The 27,832-nt window shown below is 30.3% G+C and overlaps 2 protein-coding genes and 1 pseudogene across 4 annotated transcripts; all 3 read right to left on the bottom strand.

Moving 5' to 3' along the window:
• Window positions 1–467: 467 nt before the first annotated feature.
• Window positions 468–1,370, bottom strand: LOC111042971. Its single transcript, XM_022327734.1, has one exon. It carries the CDS (start codon window positions 1,368–1,370, stop codon window positions 468–470), a length of 903 nt encoding a protein of 300 aa, XP_022183426.1.
• Window positions 1,371–9,367: 7,997 nt separating this feature from the next.
• LOC111042972 (52 kDa repressor of the inhibitor of the protein kinase-like) lies at window positions 9,368–12,289 on the bottom strand. Of its 3 annotated transcripts, none has more exons than XM_022327737.1 (5): window positions 12,199–12,289; window positions 10,360–12,060; window positions 10,051–10,275; window positions 9,845–9,989; window positions 9,368–9,537 (listed from the first exon to the last, which is right to left on the bottom strand). In XM_022327737.1, the coding sequence occupies exons 2-5, from the start codon at window positions 11,600–11,602 to the stop codon at window positions 9,393–9,395; spliced, it is 1,758 nt and encodes a 585-aa protein (XP_022183429.1). In that variant the 5' UTR covers window positions 11,603–12,060; window positions 12,199–12,289; the 3' UTR covers window positions 9,368–9,392. The 3 variants fall into 3 exon arrangements, with proteins under 3 accessions (XP_022183429.1, XP_022183428.1, XP_022183427.1); XM_022327736.1 differs by having other exon boundaries at window positions 10,051–11,007; window positions 11,065–12,060; XM_022327735.1 differs by having other exon boundaries at window positions 10,051–12,060.
• Window positions 12,290–13,305: 1,016 nt separating this feature from the next.
• On the bottom strand, window positions 13,306–14,734 carry LOC111042970 (annotated as a pseudogene).
• Between the last annotated feature and the right edge of the window lie 13,098 nt (window positions 14,735–27,832).

Genomic DNA, 27,832 nt, shown 5'->3' with positions numbered 1-27,832 from the left:
GCGTGTGACGTTCGGGAAACATTTCAAAATTTCTGTCCACTTTTGAGGTAGAGGCACGACTTTCACGGCATCTACGGCGACGTCAATGACAGAAATGACTTTGACGGACTTATTGGTGACGCGGTCGATCAGGCGTTTGTTCCGCACGTCAACCAAAAGGCCAAAATGATGAAGGAAATCTGCACCGATTATCGGTCGAGCAACGTCAGCTGTTTCGAAAGTCCAGACGAATTCACGGGCGAAACCAAGGTTTAGGTGTAATTGTTTAGGTCCGTATGTCGATATTCGGGTGCCGTTCGCGGCGCTCAACACTATGTCCGATCTGACGCGTGGGCCGTTGCCCGGTGGAATTACGGAGATTTCGGCGCCCGAGTCGACGAGAAAACGTCTGCCGGAACGGATATCATTGACAAAGAGTCTGTAGGTGTTGTGAGCGGCGGGAGGCAGATTGGCTTCCGCCGCTTCCATCAGTTTTCCGACTTGTATGCACAGGGATCGCGGCAGTTCCGCGCGTCGGCTCCGTACATATTGTGATAGAAACACCAATCGTCGTTCTGTGTTCGGGACTTGGAGCGATTACGCGATTTTGATCGCGGTCTGTCCTGGTTGCGAGAGGGTCGGTTTTGAGTTGACTGTGCCGAAACTAGTGCGGCGATCTGCGCGGTCAGTGCCGTTATCGCGTTCTCCATGGATTGCATGCGGTCGGGTTCGCGCGCTACGGCGGACAAATCATGACCGGCGCTTGCATCCGCGACTCGGTCGGCTCGTTCGGCTAGAGACTCCAGCGAGCCGTCAAGACCGGAAATGACAGTGAGAATGGTGGGCGGGAGTTTTTGCAGCCAAAACTCTTTTAACTTCGATTCGTCGATTCCACTCGGCAACGCGCTACGTATGTCGCGTAACATTTGTGACGGGCGTCGGTCGCCCATACCTCCGTGTTGAATGATCGAACGAAACCGCGTGGCTTGTGGGACGTCGTAGGCGGCGATGAGTCGGCTCTTAACTGCGGAGTACTTAACGTCGACACCGAGTAGATCTTCGACTACATGAATTCCATCGTCGTCCAGCGAAGTGAGCACGTGGTTCACGCGCGACAGGTCAGATCTCACGCGGTGGCTGTGGAACAGCGCTTCCACGTGCGTGAACCACCGTTGGGGCGAGCGTCGCCAAAACCCGGGTAACCGTACGGAAGTGAGGGCGTCGATATCGAACAACGGTAATGTCTGAGGTCCGAGCGGGGTAGCGTGGTGTGCTGAGTCGCCGGCGCGCTCGTTCGAATTCGCACTCGCGGCGTTCGCGTTCGGGACGTTTTCGTTGTCGGAATTTACACCATTGGTTCCGAGCGACCAAATATCTCCCCAATTTTGCATGGCGTGTATGAGTTATGGACGTAGAAAATCTGACTAGAGAGTAGAGAGGTCACCAATTTGGTTTGATTGTCAGTAGGCGACTCGCTGTCAGCCTTCCGTGCAGGTTACCAAAATCATAAACAACAAAAGTTTACGGATATAAGTAAGGTTTTATTTATTAACAATCAAAACAAAGGTTAAAGCATATATTTAACAAAGAGAAGAAGAAAAAACGTGGTTTTTTTAACGACGTGCATAACAATATCGCGGGGTGTACAATCGGAGGGGAAAAAGTCGATGTGTGTTTGACGACGTCCGTCAGCGAAGAGAACGAGCTCATCGGCACTCGGTAGGCGATTAGGTGGAGGCTAGCGACGCTCGGCGCGCGCTACGGATATTGACCGCTAGAGAGGGGGCGCGCAGCTGACTACGGCCGGCGCGCTGATACCGCGGTAACGTTGTGGGTCGCCACATCATCATAGATTAAATATATTTTATCTATGTTATAAATTTACCATACAATCAATTAATGATACTATCGTCTATCATAGTATCATAGTTTACAGATTTACAATGTAGCTTTTTAATTTAAAAACAACAAATTGAATCCTCATTTTAATTGAACATTATATTATTGTAACTTTTTATTTCATATAAATATGTAATTAATAATAACAATATAAACTTAACATATTTAAATACAAAAAGTCCTTTCTACCAAAACAAAAACATAATATTATTAATAATAATAACAATATAAACTTAACATATTAAAATACAAAAGTCCTTTCTACCGAAACTAAAACATAATATTTATTGTTAATTATAATAAAATAAACATTGGCCCTACCTACTTGTTAATAATAATTAATATATATAATGGAATGAACATGTATCTACATGGCTACATATAACAGAATTTATTATTAAATATTAAATTTATTCAAAACTAAATTCATCATTATGATTTTTGTTGTACAAATTATTAGTGTTCATTAAGTCGATCATTTTTTGGGGAGGAATATAATTAACACAATTGTTATTTTTAATTTTCATCTCTTGAGATGCAAACAAGCATCCCTGAATTGTGTCTGTATTTAATTTATTTCTAGTTTTTACTTTTATTAAATTCACCTTACTAAAAACACGCTCACAATCGGCATTAGAATGAGGAAGTACAAATACATCAAGAGCAAAATTTGAAAGGTTTATGAATGGAAATTCTTTATTGCCTAGTTGTAATTTAGATAAGTTATACCAAAAAATATCTGGTTGATCTAAATAATTCAATAAATCAGTTGGAATATTAAAATGGGGCAACCGTCTCCATTCATCGTCAATACATTGCATTAAATCGTCATTTAATTTAGTCAACCTAGGCAATAAATTTAAGAGAAAAAATATTGAACTATTTTCTTTTCTGGTTTCAATGGACAATGCAATTTTAGGGTCCATCAACTTAATAGCTGGCATCAGTGGATCATTAAAATTGTATTTTTTTTTTAGTTGCATGCAAGCAATTTTAAGAAATGATTGTACTCTTGAATAGAAATCATCTAACATTTTTTTATTATTAGCAATTTTAGGCTTTTGAACTTCTTTCATTATTTTAATGCCAAGGTAAATCTGAGTAAATGGTAAGTAATGTTGAGAATTTTCTGGATTTATTTCATTAATAAGGGTTTTATTGACATAATTTGGATCCATAAAACATATTAAAAGTTCTTTGAAAGTGCCAACTATTTTTTCATGTAATTGTGTGATAACTACACTTGAACTTTGAAAAAAAGAATTGAGCGATGTAAATTTTGGTAACACAAAATCTAAAAACATATTAATTAATTTAATTAAGGGATCATTCAATGAATTATAAACATTTTCTATAGTTATAAGCCTTTCACTTAAAAGTTTATCCCTAAAATATAACATTAGTGGGTCCCATTGTTCTAGTAGCCTAGAAACTACCATGTGCAATGAGAGCCATCTAGTCTGACTAGGGTGTAACAACTTATGAATTGGTGTTGAACAAAATTCCTGAAACTCAACAAATTGTGCACTACGTTTGGAACTCATAGAAAAGAAAGAGTATACCTGGCGTGCTAAATCTTCGCATCGTTTTGGAAGGATTTTACATGCCTCACTGGCGCAGAGGTGCAAAGAATGACAGATACATGTCCAAATACTTATACCGCGATAATTTTGTATCATTCTACTTGCAACGGAATTATTAGCACCCATCATGGAATTGCATCCATCAGAACCAAATAGTATTATATTATCTGATGGAATGTTACAATCATTAAATGCTTTTATCAAACAGTTATACAGATTTTTTCCTGTAGCGCCTTCGTACGCTACCTCGTGGTTGTTAGGGTCAAAAATATTTGCCAGATCAAAAAAATGACTAACAATTTTACCATTGTCTCTATTAAAATAACGTACAACAATACAGGCTTGCTTGACACAACTTATGTCTGTGGATTCATCTGTTAATATGCTGAATTTTGTATTGATTAAACACCCAACTAAATATTCTTTATGTGTCCTACCGATTACAATTTTCATAATAGATGTAGATTTTGTTCTTTTCAATTGTATGTTTTTAAGAACTTCAGATTCTGGATCTAGATTTTTTATTAACTCTGATAAATGGTCCATAGCTAGAAATGGAATGTTGTGTTCTGCTATAAAAGCCACAAGTTTGATTTCAGCAGATTTTACTTTTTGTGTTAATGGAGTAAATTTCGGAGAAAAAGATTCCATTACAGACGGAGTCTTGGAAACACTATTAGAACTTAAATTATGTTTCTTACTATGTAAGTGACGATTTAATGAAGCCATTTCTGTTCCAATAGTTACATTACATGTAATGCATTTGGCGCTTGTTTTAGAATTTTTATCTGGTCGTAGCCAATTTGCAAACTTTGGATTTTGTAGCCACTTTTCACTGAAAATTTGTTTCCTGTGTTTTCCTTGTTTGCTTACATCCAGCTTAATTCTTTTGGAGCTCTTCTGACCATCTGAATCATTGTCAGAATAAATATCATCTAACTGTAATAATTAAAAAGAATAAATCAATTTAATTAGTAAGAAATAAGCTTAAAAAACAATTTAATAGTTTAATAAAAAATATATAGGTATACTTCCAAAATGTGTAGTATACAATTATATTTTCTGTAATTATGTACTAACATATGCATATATTGGCATAATGCAATTATAATTAACTGCATATATAGAATTGAATCAATATCTTAAATAAAAATAAAATCAATATAATATAATACTCAAACTTTGTTCTACAATGCTGTTGATATAAAATGCTTCATCATAATCCTTGTTTGAAGAAGAAATTGTACATTCAGATGTCTAAGATTTTAAATTAATAATATTGTTATTTTCTATGTAATAGAGTAAATAATATTTAATATAGGTATAATAAATTCTTACAGGTGATTTTTCTGGTACAGGTACACTTTTTGAACAGCAAGGATGTTCCTCACTCTGTTTAGAAACGTTCACAGAAGACAAATTGTTTTTAATCAAATATTTATCCATTTTAGTATAATATACTAAATATATAATAATATACTAATTGTATTATAGTAAGTTATTACAATTATACAAATAACTGCAGAATAAGAAGTAGCTATTAGTTAAACAAATAATATTGACAAAAATACAACGCTTCTAGATGCTGCCTGCTACAGAAATGACAACTGACAATAAAATATAACATAATATAATTTATAGGCAGTACATATCTTGGTAGGCCGTAATTGTCCGGAAATTAATTGTTCGGAATTATAATAATCCGGAAAATAAAACGCCCGGAACGTAATATCTCGGAATGTAAAATCTCGGAACGTAAATTTCCGGACCGTAATATTACGGAAAGTAAAAGTACGGAATAGTAAAAATCCGGAAAGTTAAAAGTTCGGACTGTAATACTCCGGAATATAAAAACCACAGACTGTAAAAGCCCGGACTGCAAAATTCCGGAATCTAATATAACGAACTGTAAAACTACGGAATGTAATGTCTTGGAACATAAAACTCCGGACTGCAAATATCCGGAAACCAATGATTCCCAACATTTGAGACATGCACTAAAATTATAATTAATAAAAAAATTATTTTTACTATTTAAATTAATTAATATTTAAGGGCCAGTATTACAACAGTCGCTTTCACTTCGATTACGCTTAACCACATTCAGGGCCGTCCTGACGATTTGCGGGGCCCAGGGCAGAGAAAATTGCGGGGCCTAAAATGTCATTATCGTTGGTGGGCAGTTATGGCATATTATGATATATGCCTAGGTATACATGGGCAACGCGCAAATAGACTTAAAAATATAGTACCTTATACAGTTATACCTACAATAATATGAATAAGTAAATAAATTAATAACACATCAACATGTCATATATATTTATATGACATGGTCATTATAGCCATGAAAAAAAAACTTATGAATTTCTAACTGAAAAATAATTTACAAAATTTTAAAAAAGTCAATAAAAAGCTCAAAAATAGTTAAAATAGTTTGAAAATTTTACCGTGCATGGTAAATATTTGGTGAACTTTTCAAGAGTCTATGCTATGGCTAATCTTTCTTGTAAATATTAAAAAACGATTAATGGGAATTCGATAATTTTAAATTTACAGCTGAATATCAAAAATCATAAAAATTAATTTTCCATTTAAGTAAACTTTTTTTTGTAGAAAGATTTATGTGAAATCTTCTGTTAAAATGTTTAATCTTAGCTATGAAGGAAAAACTTTTTTAACTTAAAAAAATTTTAAAAAAAAATGTCTTATGTCTATAAAAAAAAATAGTCAAAATTGTTTGAAAATATTACTATGTATGGAAAATGGCCATTTTAACATTTGGAGAAAATGTCAAGAGTCATTACAACAAAATATCAAAAATTGATACATAAAAATTCGTAATTTAACAATGAAAATCATGTACCTATCGTAAAAATGTTAAATTTATATATTATACGCTGATAAAAATGTCCGGTAAACGTTTTTATTTTGTTTAAAGTAGGAACATTTGTAGGACATTTTCTATCAAAAATGCTAGCTATGAAAGAAAAAACTCTTGTAGAATTCAAAAAAATTGAACTTTAAATGACCGAAAAATAATTGATCCCATGTATTTTTAATATATTTGAATTTCCATTAATGCAATTTTTAAGGAACCTAGCATTTTAGTTGGTGAGCAATTTTTTTTCCTATAGATATTATAGCAAAGTTGGTTACTTTTTTGGGACAAAGCACGCACTTCAGAGATAGTTATTTTTATAATTGTCAGTTTTGAAAATTGAATTTTAATCATTAACTCGTTTAAAATTCGATACATTCATTTGACGTCAATAAAATATAATATAGGCAGGTCGTAGGTACCTGGTATAAACTTGACTTTTTTTATAGTATCTATAAAAAAGCGGGGCCTGTCCAACTGTGGCAAAGGCGCGGAGCCCAGGGCGAGGGCCCCACTCGCCCTGCCCTAAGGACGGCCCTGACCACATTGTATATAATTTTGTTTTCATTTTGGATTGTAACAGGAACGCTAGTTTTAAATATAAATGTGAGAATATAGTAACTGACGATTAACGAATATCTTTATAAAAATAAAAATAAAATCAATTTACATTTGAATTATTAGTTATTTTTTAGAATTTATATTCTGTACATTTAATATTTATAAGTATAGGTATATACGCGTATTTGCATTTAAACAGTGTATGATTTTGTTTAATTTTATTATTATGTTATGATTATAATAATTTTATTCAATTAACGGATTGTTTAATTCATATTAAGTACAGTTATTAAGTGGGTATAGTTAGTTATTTTTATATAAGGCCTACAGTTTACTTTTCATTCTAATCAGTTGGTAGTTGGTACTGCTTTTTTATGATGTTATAATTAATTATAATTTCAATTTTTTTTAACGATAGCATTTAGCTAGAAATGTATATAGAATAATTTGTACTTATGAATTTGTAATTATCTGAAAACCACCACCTACAGGCAATTTATGTTATAAATTACAAATTCGTTCCACAACGTTGCGACATAGCTCCATTTCTATTTAATATTTTTACCAGTGACCTACCACAAAACAAATATAACACCCTTGGTAGGTACATTTGGCGACGATACAGTCATTCTAGCATCTCTTATAATTCAAAATCATCTAACCATGCTTGAAGCTATCAAAGTTATTGAAGTTATCCATTTGGTTCCACAAATGGAAAATTCAAGTTAACATGTCTAAGTATGATGTACAATATGATGTTACTTTTTATACAATATTAAATTATATTCAACAAAAACTAAACACACAATCTACACAGCTCTCCTGACACCAGTATGGCTCTACGCTCTATATGGTATTCAACTATGGGGCTCAGCTAAACCATCCAATACTAAGGCAATACAAGCATTCCAATCCTTATGCCAACAGTTAATCTCGGGAGCTCCTTAGTATATTGGTATATTGGTATATTGGTATATTACCAACGACTCTCTGCATAAAGAACTTTATTTTCCAACATTAAACAAACTTGCTTCTGTCACCTACAACAAAACCCACAAAACATCAGCGTCCTCACCAATCCACTAATCAATAGCCTCAAATTCCTAACACACCTAGACGCCTGAAAAGAAACTGGTGTAGGTATCTACTTTTTACTAACAATTAAAATCGCACCTGGGGTGCAGTGCCGTCAATGGGTGTCTTTCCCTATTCTGTCCAACTTATTCTTGTATGTATATATTTTATCTCATTTGTTTATTGTGTTAATAATGTTGAATACTTAATACACTTATAAGTTATTACAAAAATAAGGGAAATAAATATTAAAATGTATAGCTTTTATTCAAAGAATTTTAGAAGCCAATAATTGTAATACAATACAGGCAAACACTTATAAGTTATAGCCACTATAATGTACCATGATACATAAATATAAAATACAAAAAGAAGTTCATAGCTATAGGTAAATAATTTAAGTCTCAATTCTATTTTATGTATATTTTAAATCAACAGAAAAATAGTGAATATACAAATTTATGTTAAAAAAAACAAAGTTTCTGAAAGTTAATAAAATCTTTGTGATAGTAAATATACATTTTTATTTACTTTAATAATTCTCTACATTAAAATTAATAAAACAATTCATTTGATTTTTGCTTTCATATAAATAAATTGTGTACATCATACCTAAAAGTATGATGGTATCAATGAACCTAAAAAAAAATGTCGAATGTAAAAATTATGTAGTCGCATCATTACAAGTGAAACAACATAGTACAGCTCTACATAATAGTAGTGTTCGAAATGGGGAAATAAACTCACTGAATTGTATGAATATAATTGGATTACAATTTACAATCGAAATTAGGTTTGTAAAAATGTTTAATTAATTGAAATGAATATCATCTGTGAAATTGAAATTACTATGTTCACTTACTTCAACAAGTATTTTAAAATGGTAAAGTAAGTACAAGATAAAGAATTGCTAAACATTTACAAATTAATTAGATACCAGAATTTTTTTTTTTTATATTTAAACTAATCATTTTTTGCTATAGTATAGGGATACATTCAATGAATTTGTAATTTTTTTTTATTACTATTTACAATAGAAATTTAATTGCAGTCTGTACAGTAGCGTAGCTGGAGCTCAATCAAGGGAGGGGCTATTTAAAAATTGTAATACACCACAAAATATTGTGAGGAATTCAAAATTTTCCATTCATTATTTTTAACCGTATATTAATGTATTTTTTAACTAATTATTGCTTAACATTTATTTGATGTTATAAAAAAAAATGTATGATATACATATTATACTTAAATCCTAAAGTCATGTAATACTCGTACCCCGGCTAATGCAGCTGAGTCCTTGATTTGGTTATAATAAAACAAAATTAAGAAATACATATAGGTACCTTTATATATATGGCTATATTATTATATAAATTGTACAATAAATCAGACAAAAAAAATATTTACAACAATTTTCAAAGTAATATAGATCTATTTTTTACTTTTGAAAATTGATCTATGATTGTTTCTACATCCACTTCAATATCTCTATGGATATTTAATAAAGCCAAGCCAGTTAGTCGTTTCTCACCCATCTTTGCTCTTAACCAAGTTTTTAATCTAAAACAAAGCATCATGCAACAGCATAAAAGCAGAGGTAAAAGCAAAATCAAATGTAAGCAATTTATTTATTTATAACATATTATATAAATAAATATGCATAATTATTAATTATAAGTAGTGAATATTTTATGAATAATAAGTAATAAGAATAACTAACTACTAAATAAATGTTTAATAACCATCTTAGTAAATAATATAGTCTTAACTGAAGAATATTGAAGCAGTAGTTTATAGTCTGAATTAAAGTCTATTAATAATAAACATTAGGGAAATTTAACAAAAAAAAATAGCTTAAACATTTTACCTGCGCAAAGTGGAAAAGCTGCGTTCGGCAGTTGCTACACTAATTGGCAAAGAAGCAAGAATGTGAAGCAAAGAACTAATATTAGGGTAAATCATATCAGAACACTCATCAATTACTTCTAAGATATTTGATGGTAGACCATTACCTAAAATAATATAAAAATAAAAAATAAAAGATAAATAGAATAATTTCTTAAAATGAATCACCTTTGTAATGGATCCATTTGGTATACCACAATTCAATTTCTGACTCAAACAGCACATCTGTGGTATCCTTAAAAAATGAATATTTATTTTTTATTTCATTAAGTATTTCTTTCCTTTCGTTTTTTGTCAATTTTACTAAATGCTTAGGAACTAATTTGGTAATAGCTTTAAGTGTCTGGTTTTCATGATTCCCAAATCTTCTACACATGTCACTTATAATACCGTCTAATAATGGAATGAAAATAGTAATTTTGTAAAACTCTTCACAACTATTTACATTGGGTGGATTTGATCTATTGTTCTGTTTACCAGCAATCCTTGGTATTTTTATATCAACATCTAGTTCTTCCATCAGGTCTTTGCATTCATTAAAAATAGTTTGAAAGTTAGTATCACAATCGGAACGGTTGTTCTTGAGAATTGAAATTATATTTTCAATGACTTCAGAAGAAGTTAATATATCTTGGTATTTTCCTTGTAGTGTCTTACTTGCGTGATACGTTACAGCTAATACAGATGATAATGAGTAGAGAGAAATTATAAATTCACAGTTCGAAATTGAAAATAAAAGGGTTTTGGCTTTAGACGATGATACTATATCATCCCATTTTGATATAGATGTAAGGGCATTAATAATCTCAGGTAATGACATTTTAAAATGCAACACACTATCATGCCTTTCTACCCACCTGGTCTGACAAATACTTACAAATTGTTTTTTGAGCATTTTTTTTAATATGAAATTGCGTTTTGCTGATGCGTTAAAAAAGGATATAACTTGTTCCATGATACCAATACAGTTACGAATTGATTGAACTGTTGATGACTTTGAAATTGATAGATTCAGAGCATGATTATTGCAAGGACAATGAATTGCATTTTTTGTTGACTGCTGGATACGCTGAACAGCCCCAACTATAGTAGAAACCATCACTGCACAGCCATCAGTAGCAATACCTACACAATTATCAAATTTTAAGCCAAGTTTGGACATCATTTGTATAACTATATCACCAAGAAATTCTCCAGTCAATTTTGGTTCTATCTGGTTGTTTGAATCTACTCCATCGCTGTCTTCATTTTCATTGTCCATAGATGAATGACAATCAATAAATGTAACAAATCTTTCAAACACTTTTCCTGAATAAATATATCGGATACTTAAACTCATTTGAGAGATTGTTGATACATCAGTTGTTTCATCGAATATAATACTGTAGTACTTAGCCTGTTCAATATCTTTAATGATTTTACATACAATTTCTTTTCTGATACACTCTATTAATTCATTTTGAATAGTAGGACTTATAAAAGTTGCTTTCGCATTATTATTTTTTAAATGACTTTCAAGAGTTTTGTCACCTGATAAAATTCTAAACTTTAAAATTTCTCTGAAGTTGCCTTCATTAATAACAGTTTCTGATGAATGAGGTTCAGAAGAAAGTATACCATAATCTTTGTGTCCTCTTAAAGCAATATTTTGGCGTCCTAAGAAAATGATACTTTCAATTATTGGTACTAAGCGCTCTCTATTTTCTTTAATTTGTTTCATACGTTCAGTATCAATTATGTTAATTACAACTTTATTTGGGTTTGAAAAAGTTTTTTGAAAATCAAAAGAAAATTGAACACAATTTTTATGATAGTCGTTATTTTGATGTGTTTCTAATAGCCCATTTTTTCCTAATAATTTGGCAAACTGGTTTAGCGGCTCAGTAATAAGTCGTTTTAATTTTTCTGTACCTCTTCGACCGCCATACTCAGATGTTAGGAAAAGTATACAGTACTTACAAAATAGTCCATTTTTTGATCTTGAATATTCTAGCCATGTAAATTGTTCAAAGTGATTTTTCCTTAAATAACGCTTAAGTTGTTTACTGTTTTTGTTATGAATGGAAAATGGGTAAATGAAATGTTCATCTGGTACATTTGAACGTTTTAACAAGGCAGCTTTAGTATGGTCATCTATTTTTAATCCAAACAAATTTCCAATATCTAATTCTTCTGAAACTTAAAAAGGCGCAGTTATCAAAATAATAATATAATAAAATTCAAATATGAAATAGGTAGGTACCTACTAAAATATAAAAATAAAAATTATAAGTAGAATGGAAAAAAGTATTTGAAAATCTTTAAGAGACTACTTACCATTAATGGAATGTTGATTATCATCAATTTGTTTTTGTTCATCATTTTCTAATGTTTTATTTTTTTTTAGTAGGACATGTAACTAAAATATTTTCTTCAGATTTATTAGTTTTAAAATAATCATTTATTCTCTTCATAATGATTAATGAAACAATCAGTTTATAATAAAATAATCTTAATTGATAATTAATTAATAAACAAAACAGTAAGTTGCAAAAGCGAAAAGCCACAGACAATTCGGGTGCAAAAACACTTAACACTTCAGAATTCAGTACTTCACGTCTTTTTGGTTATCATTTTAGAGAAGTGCCTGATGCCCGTTGGAGGTAACCGCAATCATAATGCGGCTGCCTCCACAAAAATTTTGATAATATAACAAACGTAGATTGTATTCCGTGGTATAGTGTGATATCAGTGTATTACTACAACCGTGGTATATTAATTTAGACAAGAATTGGCCCGTATAGAATATCGTATATGATCTAAGAATTGGCCGATATCATTATCAACACATTTTGGTAACGTTGATAAAAATTTAAAATACGAAATGAATATTAAATATCACTTGTGTAAATTCTATATTATTTTATTACCTATATACAGGATATAACCGTGATTAAAATATCACCAATAAAAATGCCAAGGGGGGGGCCATACACCCATGGCCCCCCCCTCAAATACGCCACTGAGTCTGTATTTATTTAAAGGTATATGCAGTCGTACATTATTTAATATTAATTATTCATTGTAAACAGTAGAAAATAGAACACTGTATCTTAATTCTTAATAGTAAGTATTTTAAATTAATAGTTACAATAGGTAATTCACTTATTAACAATGTAATTTAACCATGTTTTATTTAAATAATAGTAATAGTAATTCTGCTGGAAACTGAAGTAATAATACAAAACACATATATTGTATCATGTATTATGTTACACAACCAAAGCTTCTTAGGCTCAAATTTTTAACATAAAGAGGATTGGTATTTTTTGTAAAACATACTTATAAGATGAGCAGTATGATTTGAATTTTGAAATTAATATTTTTAAATGTATATAATATGACATAATATAATGAATAATCAAATTTAAATTATAAAAGTTGTTAGTTTAAAAACATTCTTTGAAAAGCATTAACATCTACACGGCACATAGGACATCTTACAGGAAATTGGTTCTCCAAAACCCCAACACATGTGGTACACACCCATGCATGTCCACATGGCAAAATAATGTACTGAGCCACGTTTTCTCCAGTTGTAACTATATTACATGTCATACAGACACTTGGACTCGGTTGATTTGGTTCATGTTCATCATTTTGTTCCATTTCAATATTTACAGGAGGAATTTCATTCAGGTCATTTTCTGCCACTTCGCCATCATCTGACTCTTGACCATTTAGTATACCCAATTCCTTTGTCTACGCTCATAAGTTGCACTACTGTGAGAGCATTTTGTTAAAAATTGCCAAACACTCAATATACCAGCTTCATGGTGTTCAGTTGCCTGTTTGATGCGTTTTGAATTTAACATAAATTTTGTTTTTAAATTTCTTGTGGGTTGCAGACCATTATCTAGTTGTGTAACCATTATGTGGTATTTTGAACTCAGTGAACATATTTGACCTAGTAATATTACAATCAACGTTATTATTATTATTATTATTATTATTATTATTATTATTATTAATATTGATAGAATAAATACTTACTTCTGATAATAATTAAATTATTACTAGGTAGTATTATTATTATTGTTTCTTAGTTTTACTATTTGGTCAATATATATGTAAATTAAAGAAAAACAATACTTATAAGAAAAATGAATTAAAAGGAAAATTGACTAATCAATCAGAGTGGGACAGAAATAATATTGTAGAATTGAATAACTAGTTAACTAAGATGTAAGTACTTTTAATTATTTTGTATCATTAATAATAATAACATTAGAATTTTTTTAGAGTTTATGTTCCAAATCACATGTTACATGTGATGTGTTTTTAAATATTTAATCTAACCATAAAAAATATTTATAAAATATAAACTCAGTTGATTAAATCATAGTTAAATTGAATAGAAAGAAATTAATAATTAAATAAGTTACATAAAATGTATTATATTTACCAAGAAAAACCCATAAATTTGGATGTATAACCGAAAATTGGTACCTTAAAGTATTATGGAAACTTTCAAGGTTATTATTCGTCCTTCTTGGGACGCCATTTACTGACAATATATTTACGCCAACACGTCTTATCCAATAACTGTTAATAAAATTAAAATATAAGAAAAGTCAATTAATTATTTTTTTTTAATTTTAATCAGTTTTAATTATATTTAATTTGTCTAGAATTAAATTACCCTTGGTAATAGGCAAAAAGGTTTAGCATTGGAACATTATGGTGAGCAGCATATGCTTTGATGAGCAAAAACCCTTGCTCTATTTCTGTTCCTGGTAATAAAGGTAAACACATAAGCATCCTCAAAGCCTTTAATGCATACTGATTTGCATTAACAGTTGCTAAATAGTTTAAAGACTTCATTTTCTTCCATACAGCCTAATTGATAATTTAAACAAAAATAAGCTGGTAAATATTAAAAAAAAAAAATCATGATAAATATTTATTTTTACAATGTTAAATAGGTTAAATTGGTTTAAACTTATCAACTTCATAATTTTTTATATAAAACAGAGGTGCACCAAAGATGAAAATAGGACTGATATCCCTAGGTAAGCTTAGTGTAAGCATTAAAAAATGTGTAACTTAATTTATCTATTGAGCTTAAGATAATAAAATTCAATTCCACCATTATAATTAAAAGTTAATCATTTAAATTGGGCTTTGGAAGTGATCCAACAAAAATTTGTTATTTAGTAATATATATTGTTAAAATTGCTTGTTGGGGAATTAATAAATTATTATTATTATTAAAAAATATATATATATATTTACAAGTTATGTAGTTATTAACTATGATATATTATTTTAATTAGGTGTTATTAAAATTAAATGATCAACCTGGTTGTGATGAAACCAACATCCCATAACTCTAGTTCCTCTTACAGGAGTAAATAGTTAATTAGTGTTCGTTGCAGTTGGGTACTTAAAGTATTATAGATAAAAATAATTTACATTTAATAATTTCTGTATTTTAAATTAATGATATCGATAAGTAATACGTCACACACGTGTTCCCCCCTATCGACCCAAAAATATACAATACAAACCTACAATACAAATCCTACTACAGCTAATGACCTTCACAGTCGACGCTCGTTATTTTATGAGCATAAGTATAATATAATAAAAAAAAAAAAAAAAAAAAAAAGTAATACGTATACAAATTATATTTTACAATCAGACTTTATTCTACATCCATGTCCTCATCATCATTATTGACCTTCTCATTATCACCACCATCGTAATCATCATCGTCACTGTCATCATCATCACCAGCACAAAATGAAGGCAATCTGAGCATACCTAATACAACTTCATTAAATTTTGTTTGGTTCTTTTTAGGTTTTTTTCGAGTGTTCGTTACGACAGGGTCCGAGGATACCAGCATCCAGTTAAATATGTCAGTATTTGTATTAATTCTAGATGTTTTTCTCGAGTGATATTGTCTTAATGTTTTGTATTCTTTATGGGCACTTTCAATTACATCTTCTGACAGTTGCCCTACTGGCAACGGTAGAGATTTTATAATGTCAGCTCCGTGAAGTAATAGTTTGTGAACAGTGGCACTCATTTTATACCAACCATAAAGTGAAATAGCCATTTGTGCTGTTTCAAAGCAATAATTTTTAAACATTTCTTCTTTGATATAGTGCCCACAAGAAATAACGCAAAGTATATTTGAAAATCTTTCTATTAATTTTTTATCAATTCCAGTTATTTGAGAAACAAGTGAAGGATTTTTAAAAAATTTTCGGGCCGTGTTACCATCATTACTATTACCTCCACCTTGTTTTGGCTGATCAACAACGAGACCCATTTTTTTGTAAAAATTAGTCGCTATGTAATTTTTTCTTTCCTGTACTTTTTTTTTTTGCATATTCCCCTCTTGCTTGCCACTGTTGTAGTTCTAATTTATATGCTATATGAAGTAAATATTCATAACATCTAAGATGTGCATGTAGTATAGAAATACCATATTTAAAGGTCTCTTTATTACAGACTCTGTTCTTTAATTTTTCTAGATCGTTTAAATCTTTAGGAGTAGCATTACAAACATTACATGCTTGGGAACTTGAAGTCTCGGTTAAAATGTTGACAGTCTTTCCATCCAGCATTGTACAAATAGGAAAATGTTTAAATTTTATTTCTTTAGCGCCTAGGATAATTATTGTAGGCTCTAATAGTGATATTTGTGATTGTACTTCGTTATACGCTTCTTTCACATTTAGAACATTTTCTTTTTTAATTTTGAATCCAATTTGTCGACAATACCTTGTCGATGACGGTGCTCTATTTTTCCAAAATATTTTATTGTTGTTTGAATTTGATTCGCACATTTGTAGTGGAACAATTGTACATAAAATTATGTTTGAATCCGCATATTCTGAGTTATTTTACAAAATTTTGTTTATAAATACTATGTCCACCGCTGCCATCTATTCCCCATTTATAATATACTTCAATAGTATCACAGTCATCCGAAATGCTCTGGAGAATTACATTGGCCTGCACTTGTACCAGACGTTGTGTAGTATGTATAAATATATCTTTCAGTGGTACCACAGCTTCGTTTTCAGATATCTTAATATTTATAGGATAACATTTACTCTTTGCTTCTTGTATCACATGATATGAGGGATAAATGTCAGCACCTCTTTCTTTTGCTCCTAGTCGCATAGTAATATAATCTTCTTTTGTTAATCCAAGATCAACAATAAGACCTAAGGCTTCTTCAGGGCTGTATGGTCTTATAGTAATAGAAGATGATATATCATGAACCAATTTCATTTTTTTAAGTCTAGTGGGTGTAGTATCGATGGCTAATTTTAAAACTTGGGCTGCAGTTCTCCTCCCTGATTTAACCAAACTTGATTCAGCAGCTAAACACACTTGTTCTGAACTATGTTCCGATAAAATTGAATTTATTTGCCTTTGTTTACTGCGTTGAGAACTCTCTTCAAAAGATTTTTTTGGTCTGCCTCGGCTATTTTTTTCTGGACGTTTGAGTGCTGATAACGAAAGCTGTGATAGCTGTACCTCAGGGAGTTTCAAGTCATCATCAATCCACCGCATATGCTTGGTATTAAAACGATCATACATATAATTACAAGCACGCCATTTTTTAAAAATCTTCGAGACAAATACTTAAACAATACATTTTATTTGCTTAGTACAATGTTCAGAAAGTTCAGTATCACCAAACTTGTCTATTATATAGTGCAATAAATGTTCATTACACTTATACGATGAAAAATTAAAAAACTGTTCATTTTGTAACAGCATAAATAGTTCTCTTCTCTTTATTTTAATTTTCTCATCAGTGGAATTGCCACGACTACCTAAAAATAATGCGCTCAATTTCAAAAAAGGGGAAACAAGTGGGCGTATATTTTACATTTTTATACTTGTAACTAGATATTGTTTTGAATATGTAAAAAAAAACAGTGGAACTTGATAGAACTTTTTTTATAATTCTAGTTTAAGTTGATATTTTAATATATTTGTTCAACAAAAATAATATTTCTTAAAATAATATTATATATATAATGTACATATATTATGTTAACAATAATTATTGCATATTAAAGTACATACCTGACGCTTCAATGTCCATATTGAAAAATATGTGATTTTTAATTTTGAAATGAACAAATCTAGTGTAATTTTATGACAACAACGCACGTAGTAACTAATCGGTACTAGTCGTGCGTCAAAAACCAGACTTGAAGTACACGCACAGACTATTATGTTGCGATAACAAAATAAGTTACTACGGTAGATTATGGACTAGTTTGTAGATAACGTTTTAAAGGTATTTTTAATAACTATGAAGAAAATATATATTTCAATTTTTGTCGTCGTAATATAGTTAATTGGCCTTATGTGCGTTGGTAAGTACAATTCCTACTAATATTATCAAATACATTCAAATACACTTCACATAAAGCAAATTATATGTGAAATGTCGGGAAAATACATACAATCTCCCGACTTGAGTCCCGACTCCACGTAGGGGGGAACCCGCCTAACCATCAGTACGATAGGCGTCGACAGCGCTCCCAGTGTTAATCTGACTTCCCAATAAGGCTTGGTGATCTTGTTTCAAAGGCGGGAATGTTTGAAAGTCGAGTTTGAGTGTTAGTGTCTAGAAATCTCACATGACCCATGAAAATCGGCAATTGAATGATATGGACCCTCAGCATATTCTCGGTGCTTTTTTATATGTATATAATTGTATACCCCATAAACCCTAATAAACACATAGATGTATATTGAGACTAACGTCGTCGATAGACGTTTGTGTGGCTATATCATATATATTTACATAATTTTTAAGCCAAACTAAATATATAAATATCAATATAAGCAATTTACTGTTTGATCAAGTAACTGTTTGTTTAATATTCTCATCTATATATCTAATATGTAAAAATATATTGTAATAAATTGTCTGTAGAAGTAACATCCAACGTAGACCAGAACTTAAAATTATTGTGAATAAAGGTGGTATCATGACTACTGAGGACAAAACAATGAACACAATTATAGCAAAAAATGATTAGTTTAATTATAAAAAAAAATTACTGGTATCTAATTAATTTGTAAATGTCTAGCAATTCTATATTTTGTACTTACTTTACCGTTTTAGAATAGGTACTTGTTGAAGTACCTAAGTGAACATAGTAATTTCAATTTCACAGATGGTATTCATTTCAATTAATTAAACATTTTTACAAACCTAATTTCGATTGTAATCCAATTATATTCATACAATTCAGTGATTATTTCCCCATTTCGAACACTACTATTATGTAGAGCTGTACTATGTTGTTTCAGTTGTAATGATGCGACTACATAATTTTTACATTCGACATTTTTTTTTAGGTTCATTGATACCATCATACTTTTAGGTATGATGTACACAATTTAGTTATATGAAAGCAAAAATCAAATGAATTGTTTTTATTAATTTTCATGTAGAGAATTATTAAAGTAAATAAAAATGTATATTTACTATCACAAAGATTTTATTAACTTTCAGAAACTTTGTTTTTTTTAACATAAATTTGTATATTCACTATTTTTCTGTTGATTTAAAATATACATAAAATAGAATTGAGACTTAAATTATTTACCTATAGCTATGAACTTCTTTTTGTATTTTATATTTATGTATCATACTATCATGGTACATTATAGTGGCTATAAGTGTATGCTTGTATCGAATTACAAATATTGGCTTCTAAAATTCTTTGAATAAAAGCTATACATTTTAATATTTATTTCCCTTATTTTTGTAATAAGTGTATTAAGTGCTAAATAAAGTTCAAAAAAATTATTACTTAAAATTCAAAACGTAGGTATACCATAAGGACACGCCTGGTCATACGAATATACACGTAAATAGGTTTTTTAACTTTTTGTTATCGCGATTACGGGCGAAATAAAGGTCGTATGCACTCGGACCATAGAGCCTTTTCGATTTCCCATACGCCAAATAGTCGGATTCTAGAGTTCGGTAGCGATAGACGGGAAAAAAAAAATCAAAAATACACGCGAATACGTAATTTCCAAGTACAAAAAATAAACTAAAAATCATAACTCCCAAACCAAAAGTCCGATCGCCTCGGTTTCGGTGCCGATGGATTCGGCGCAAAGTTTTCTTCAACTACCGACTACAAAATCGGCTAATGGAACACAAAAACAAAAGTCTGTGCCAAAAAACCCCTAAAAACTCAAATTTTGGACTTTGCGAGGCATGAAAGACGGTTAAAAACGGCTCGTACGGTCTTGGCACAAGACGCCGAATTTCATCACCGACATCCAAATAATAGAAAACTTGAAGTTTCAGAAACGTCAGACGACATGCCGAGTTTTTCCAAAATTTCTTTGTGGGGGGGGGGGGGGTCAAAAGTACCCCGACTATGAGAGGACTATTTAGAGGGCGTTGAAAAAAAATGTTTGGTGTTAAAACGGAGCACCTGAGTTGAAATCCGACCGAGATATATTTAAATCAAAAAATAGGGTCGGGGGGAAAATTTTCTGTATGATAATATGCACGTGGCCGGCGGTTGCGCTATGGCCTTCTAAAGTTGGGTTAGGAAAAAATTCAGTTGAACCTACCTTGAGCAACACCACCCGCGCGAGTGAGCGTACCTTGCACCTTTCAACGGAATAAAACAGCTGTTTGCGCGCATTTTCCGTTTTCACCCGGGCGGCTTTGGGCGGCCGTGTTATGGTATAGGGAAATACGGGAAACGGCTTTACCAACCCGCTATTCGTCGGACCTCGTCGGCCAGGGTGTCCCCGAATTCGTCTCGCCGAGCGGCGTGCGACGAGCTAAAGCGCGCGGACGTACACGTGTCCCTAGTTTAACCAATTTTTATATGCAAGTATTATATTATTATTGCTATGACTCTCTTAGGCTTGAAAGGGTACAGCGTAAATTTATGAGGTATGCTAGTTTGAGGTTAAATATCCCTTGTGAACCCCATAACTATGAACCAGTCGCTTCTCAACTAGGTCTGGCTTTACTGGCTGAGCGTAGACGGATCTCGGGCATTAAGTTCCTGAATAGTTTATAACAAGGTAATATTCACTCTCCCTATTTGCTTTCCTTAGTTTGTTTTAGAGTTCCTCAACGTCATTCCCGTTCTGTTGCTCCTTTTTATGTTCCTTTCGCCTCTACTAATTACCTTAAGAATGAGCCTATCACACGTATGATGTCAAATGCCAATGTGGACCCTTCGTTTCTTCTATGCCTATAATTTACTGTATAGCTATTAATTTCTTATTATATCATAATTTGTACAATTAATTTGTAACAAGATATGTATAATGTGTATATATGTTCCAAGGGTTTATCCCGTATATTTTATAAAATAAATAAATAAATAAATAATATAATCAATGCTAATAATATAATAATATTTAGGTAGCGCCATGTCTGGAATATTTTATACGTTATTATAGCATTTTGGGAAACACTTTATTGTTTCCGTAAATTTACAGTCCGGAAATTTACATTCCGGATTCTCACAGTCCGCGTTTTTACAGTCCGAAACATGTTATTCCGTATTTTTACAGTCCGGGATTTTTCATTCAGAGAATTTACATTCCGTATAATTGTAGTCCGAAGTATTACAGTCCGGGGTATTACATTCCGTATTTTTACATTCCGTTCTTTTAAAATCCGGGTTTTTGCATTCCGAACTTTGATGGTCCTCAAGTTTACATTCCGGATTTTTACATTCCGTAGAATTATTTTCCGGACAATTATAGCCCCCCCCCATATCTTGCGTATCAGACATCAGCATATATATTATTCTACTAATCGTATTCATAATCTATTATAGGCCTCAGCCCATAATAATTACTTTGTTATTTTCGTTTTCCGTCTAAAAATACATTTCTTGTGTACATTTTAACTATAAATAATGTTCACCTTCATTGAGTAACAAAATTATTATTTTCAAGAATATAATATATAACATTAAGCATTTAAGCGTGATAAATTATAGAATATCAATTATTATTTCGAAAAATTTTAATTTTCTTAATTTTTTTACGAACATTTGTTTTCTTTGTGTTCGTACGGTAATCTCAAAGTTCGTACAAATACGAACATGTTCGTACGCCTGGCAACACTGCCACTGCGAGCTTAACACCACTGAGCTCGTTTGGTCATCGGTGAAGAAAGAAGAACTAAGTTTAACATAATAGAGGGCATAAATCAAAAGTTGACGCACAAATGTGGAAAAATATTATTAGCCACACGAAAAAAGAAGAGATAAAATTTAATAAGGTCGATAACATAATAGATGAGATGTTGTCCGCGGAGAAAGAATATTTGTTGATGACTATTACGGGAGATACATCATCTGAAACGGATTCAGATACTGAATAATGTTGACCTTAATTTTTGTAAATTTAAATATAAATTTTGTAGATATAACTATAATTTTTGTATATATAACGATAATTTTTGTAAACAAGAATTTGATTATGTAAATAACTGTTTAGAAAAAAATGATATTTTTAAAAATATGAGTAATTTTTGTTAATATAACTATAATTTTGTATATAATATAATGATGATTTTTGTAAATATCTGTTTAGTTGCAAGAGAAGAAAAAAATAACCATAAATCAACAGTTTCTAATAATAAGGTGTAACAATAATAATACTATGGTATAACTATGGATTTAGAGAGTGTTCTACTGTGTCCAAAAACTGAAGCCTCATCTATGTTTTATAAGCAAAAATTTTAATTTCACAATTTTACAATTTATAAACTAAATGACCATGATGTAACATTGTATGTATGGAACGAAACAGATGGTAATGTGACAGCCAATGAGTTCACAACCTGTATAATTCACTACATAGACAATCTTCCACATGAAGTATCAGAAGTTGTTTTAATATCTGATGGTTGTAATTATAAAAACAGAAATAAGACTTTGGCAAGTGCATTAAGTTCTTTAGCTTTAGCTAAATACGTTAAAATTAAACAATTATTCTTAACCAAAGGTCACACTATGATGGAAGCTGATAATGTCCACTCAAGGCTTGAACAATATTTTAAAGCACCCTTTATACTCTCCAGGAGATTATATCAGTAGAATGCTAATAGCAAGAAAAAAACAACCATACATTATAAAAGTTATTGATTATTTATTTTTTAAGAATTTTGATGTTGTATGTTCTCTTAAATCACTGAGACCAGGTAAGAAAGCTGGTGATAAAGTAGTGACAAATATATGTAAACTATTGTATACAAAAGAAGGGAAAATATTTTATAAAACTTCTTTTAACAATGACTGGGCTATTCTACATGAACAAAATAATGCTATTAAGAAAACTAGAGCATCCATGGAAAATTCACACATTTCTGAACAAGAACCAAGTAATTTATACAATGAACCACTACCAATATCCAATAGTAAATATTATGACTTGCAGTCTCTAAAACAAGTTATTGAAAAAGACCATCATGCATTTTATGATAATTTAAGCTTTTAATTTTTAATTGTATAATTATTATATTTTATTAAATATGTTAAATAAAATTTATATTTTAAATTGTGTAATGTATCTAAGTATGTATTGTTATAAAATTATATTGTACTGTTTTTAATTTGAAATTTGAATAGACTGAAGTTATTGTCTAATTTAAAAGTTAATTTTATTGTTATTCGATATTGTATACTCTATTATGTAATATACATTTTTATAATATCATATTTTTTTATTTTTCATTTGCAATTTGAATAGACTGAAGTCACTGTCTAATTTAAAAGTTAATTTTATTGTTATTACTATATTTTATTTAATGTGTTTCACAAAAATAAAATGTATATTGTTTTGTTTTTTCATTTGAAATTTGAATAGACTGAAGTTATTGTCTAATTTAAAAGTTAATTTTTATAATTTTTATATTTTATACTGTATTATGTAATATGCATTGTTATAAAATTATATTGTATTGTTTTTAATTAGAAATTTGAATAAACTGAAATGTTCATCCAATTTAAAATTTTATTATTATTAATATTATTAGTTTTTATTTAATATTGTTCATAAAATATCCTGTGTAACATTTTTATAAAAAAATGTAAACTTAAAATGTCCTATGTAACCTTCCAGATGAAAAAATATCCTATGTGACAATTTTTTTTCTTTAAATCCTTAAATATCTTTATAAGTTAAGTATATTCTATGACGGAATTAAAAAAAATAAAATAGTATTAATTTCTCGAACGCTCTGAAAGTATTTTAAAATTAAGTTGAATAATAGCTTATTTATAAATAAGTTATTTGTCTATACTGAAAAGTAGCGTTTTTCCACATAGTAGATTTATTCCTGTGGACGACGATATACTAGAATCAGAAAAACAAAAATATTATTTATCCACACAGGTTACGCTAAATGTCAGCATTAAGCAACCAAATTTAACACAGATGTTTTAATTACAAGCAGCGAAATTTACTAAGATAGCTAGTATTGAATTAACGTAAAAAGAAACTTAAATCTTAAATAAGGTTTGTTTAAAATAATATGAACGATACCGGGGGCGGAACGTATGTGAAAAAATAGATTTAACTCTTAGATTAGGTAATTATAATTTAATGCTTTGAAGTTCAAAATCATTTAATATAATATAGTATGAATAAGATATTAAACCGATATCTGTTCATTCTGTTCTGTTTGTTCTTGTTTAAAAATATCTTATGAAGTGCTTTGTAATTTATTATGTTTTTATACTTATACGTACGACTTGAGGATATTTCCCGTTTACCTATAGATATAAAAGATTTTTGAAATGTAAATAGATATTCTATTACAAATATTATCTACATTATTATAAATATCGAAAATATAAATAACAATATATTTACAATTTACATATGTATATAATAATATACTAATAATATAATATTGTTTTGACTTTTCGTCGTTTTGAATTATTTTTATTTTACATTACTGTTATTGAATTTCGTCTTATTTGGTCACTAGAAGGCATTCGCCACTAACCACTCATTGTTTATTGCCTAGTTATTATTTATTTTTAAAGAGTTGGATATTTGATAATTTTTGACGTTGAATCAACGGCATTTCCAGAGGTAAGTACTGTATTTAAATTAGGTAGTAAAAGAAAAAAATAGTATATCTTACTGCTGGAAGTAATAAATATTTAAATTATACTAAATACAAAAATATTACTTGATACTTTTGTTACGTGGTAACAATTAAATTATTGTCTATCACTACTGGTATATGGTGTGTAATTGTGTATCCGCAGTGATTGATGTGTACCAAACGGGGGAATGTGAGAGGATTTGGATGTTCCACAAGACAACTATAGGGTGTCCCATAAAGTGCTCAACTTTTAAATAATTTATAACACAGTTATGTATCAATCGAAATGTATTTATGTTTATATATTTACATTCAATAACATCTCTGATTTAGTGGTGGAAAACAATATCTGGCATGTGACCACCTACACGTCGGCGAATTGATTTCCCTGGACTCACTGTTACACTTTGTTGCACAACAGCAATTTTTTGTGCATTGCGTTATGTACGATTTCGCCCAGGTGACTTCACAATAGCAACAGATTCAGTTGTTTCAAACTTTTTTATCAGTCGCAAAACTGTAGACTTGTTGGGTGCTTCATTTCTTCCGAAAATCGACCGGAGTCGCCTTACCGTCCAGCCCCACTTTCATGATTTTGATAATACGTTTTAACGATCTAAACACGTTGTGTATTTGTAAACCGCTCCATGACGACTGAACCAATATAAAAAACAACAGCTGATAATTAAATCGGAGAAATTATAGATACTAGAAATGAGAAGAACGTTACTACACTCTGGAATTCGACCTACGACATGTTTCAAAGGTGTTTAGTAATTAAAGAACCACTAATTTCTACAATTGCTATAATAGGTTACGTAGAAAATTTAACGAATGAAGATTTTGAAATGATGCAACATTATTGCAATATATTTAAGCCTTTTAAAGAAGCAACTGTAGAACTCAGTTCGGAAAAGGGCATTTCAATTTCCAAAGTATTAATTTTAACTAAAGTGTTACACTCTTACTTTAAAAGTAAATTACAGGACATTCAACTACCTCATATTCATATTCATTTAATGCTTTCGAAAATGCTTACAAAACCCGATAAGAAGTTTCAAGGTTTTGAAAATCAATCACTTTTAACAGAAGCAACTTATTAAAGCCGCGGTTTAAAGAAATAGCATTTGACAACCATATTGTTAACCAGCGTACGTATGAACGAATGGTACAACAAGTTACGGCAATTATTAAAAATACTAAAAATAATGAAGAACATAACTTAAGTACAACATTCAGTAATAATACAAGTAGAATAGAAAATGAAACATTTGAAATTTGGAAAACCTTTGATGCACAGGTATTTTTTCGTGTACTAAATTTAATAAAACATTGTATTATTCTTATTTTTTTACTATGTGTCGCAAAGTATGAAATATTTTAATAGTGTGTCGCCATTATACAAAGGTTGAGAAACACTGACTTAACCTATTGAATACTATTAAAAATATCAATACCTTTTCTAAAAACTCAATATCTAATTATGTTTTTAAAAGGACGTCTAATTCTATAGCTGTACCTTTAACAATAATATTTAATATCTTTATTTCTAAAGGGGAGTTCCCTAAGTCATTTAAAGAGTCAATAGTTATTCCAATTTATAAAAATGGTGACAAAAAAGAATGTTCTAATTATAGGCCTATATCACTCACTTTAACTTTGTCTAAAATATTTGAAAAATGCCTTAAAAGTAGATTATTAGAGTTCTTAAATAGCCGTAATTTGGTTTCCGAAGCAACCTCTCGACTAGCAGTGCACTATATAAAACTACTCGATACATATAAGAAAATCTTGATAACAAGCAACATGTTCTTGAAATTTTTTTGGATATTAAGAAAGCTTTTGATTCTGTTGACCATAATATTCTATTCGATAAACTTTATCATTGTGGAATAAGAGGTGTAGCTTATAGGTTATTCCAATTTCCAATCGTACCTAAACGGACGAGTGCAGAGAGTCAAAATTGATAACGATTATAGTAATGAACTAGATATTGATTACTCTGTACCGCAAGGTACCGTACTAGGACAATTGTTATTTATAATATACATAAATTGACTTCTTAATCAAGTAATCCCTGGGAAGATTATTTGTTTTGATGATGACACCGTTATCTTATCAAAAAGTCCGTGCATAAATAATTTGTATAAGATGGCTGAGGAAGTTTTATTATTGTTAAAAACTGGCTTGATAATAATTCACTAGAAATCAATAGCGAAAAACTAATTACATTCACTTTGGTATTCAAAAAGCTATTGATTCGAATAATTATAAAATCATTGCTCATACTAATAGTTTAGTACTCAATAATAATAAAAATAATATACGCAAATGTAGGGAATTAAATAGAGTAAACTCTATTAAATACCTAGGATTGTTTATTGATGCTAATTTAAAATGGGACGTACACATAAATTATATTAATAATACTTTAAGAAAATTCTTCTATATATATAAATCTCTTAGATCTATCTTAACCTTTAAATTAAAAAAATTGACATACATTTCACTAGTGCAATCAATTTCTTAAGCCGCGGTCACACGGTGATAGTAAAACGTGATAGTTACTACCGTGAGGGGTCGTTATAAATACTACCTATTACGGCACCATAATATTGTTATCATTATGTAGTTCGACCCCGAGATAACGGCCTGAATAATTTTCATGGAATTATCATGGAATAAACGCACAAATCGAGACCGAACTCAAATGCAAATGTACCAACATTGAAATTATTGTACAATTATTGTATAATTTAAATTTATGTATTTTTAAATTCAAATATTATTGTATTTAGCTTACGA

This window comes from Myzus persicae, unplaced genomic scaffold, assembly GCF_001856785.1.
Source record: "Myzus persicae strain clone G006 unplaced genomic scaffold, MPER_G0061.0, whole genome shotgun sequence".
NCBI classification, from domain to species: Eukaryota; Metazoa; Arthropoda; class Insecta; order Hemiptera; family Aphididae; genus Myzus; species Myzus persicae.
Note: the sequence above shows the minus strand (reverse complement) of the source record. Positions and strands in the feature narration are given on the sequence as shown.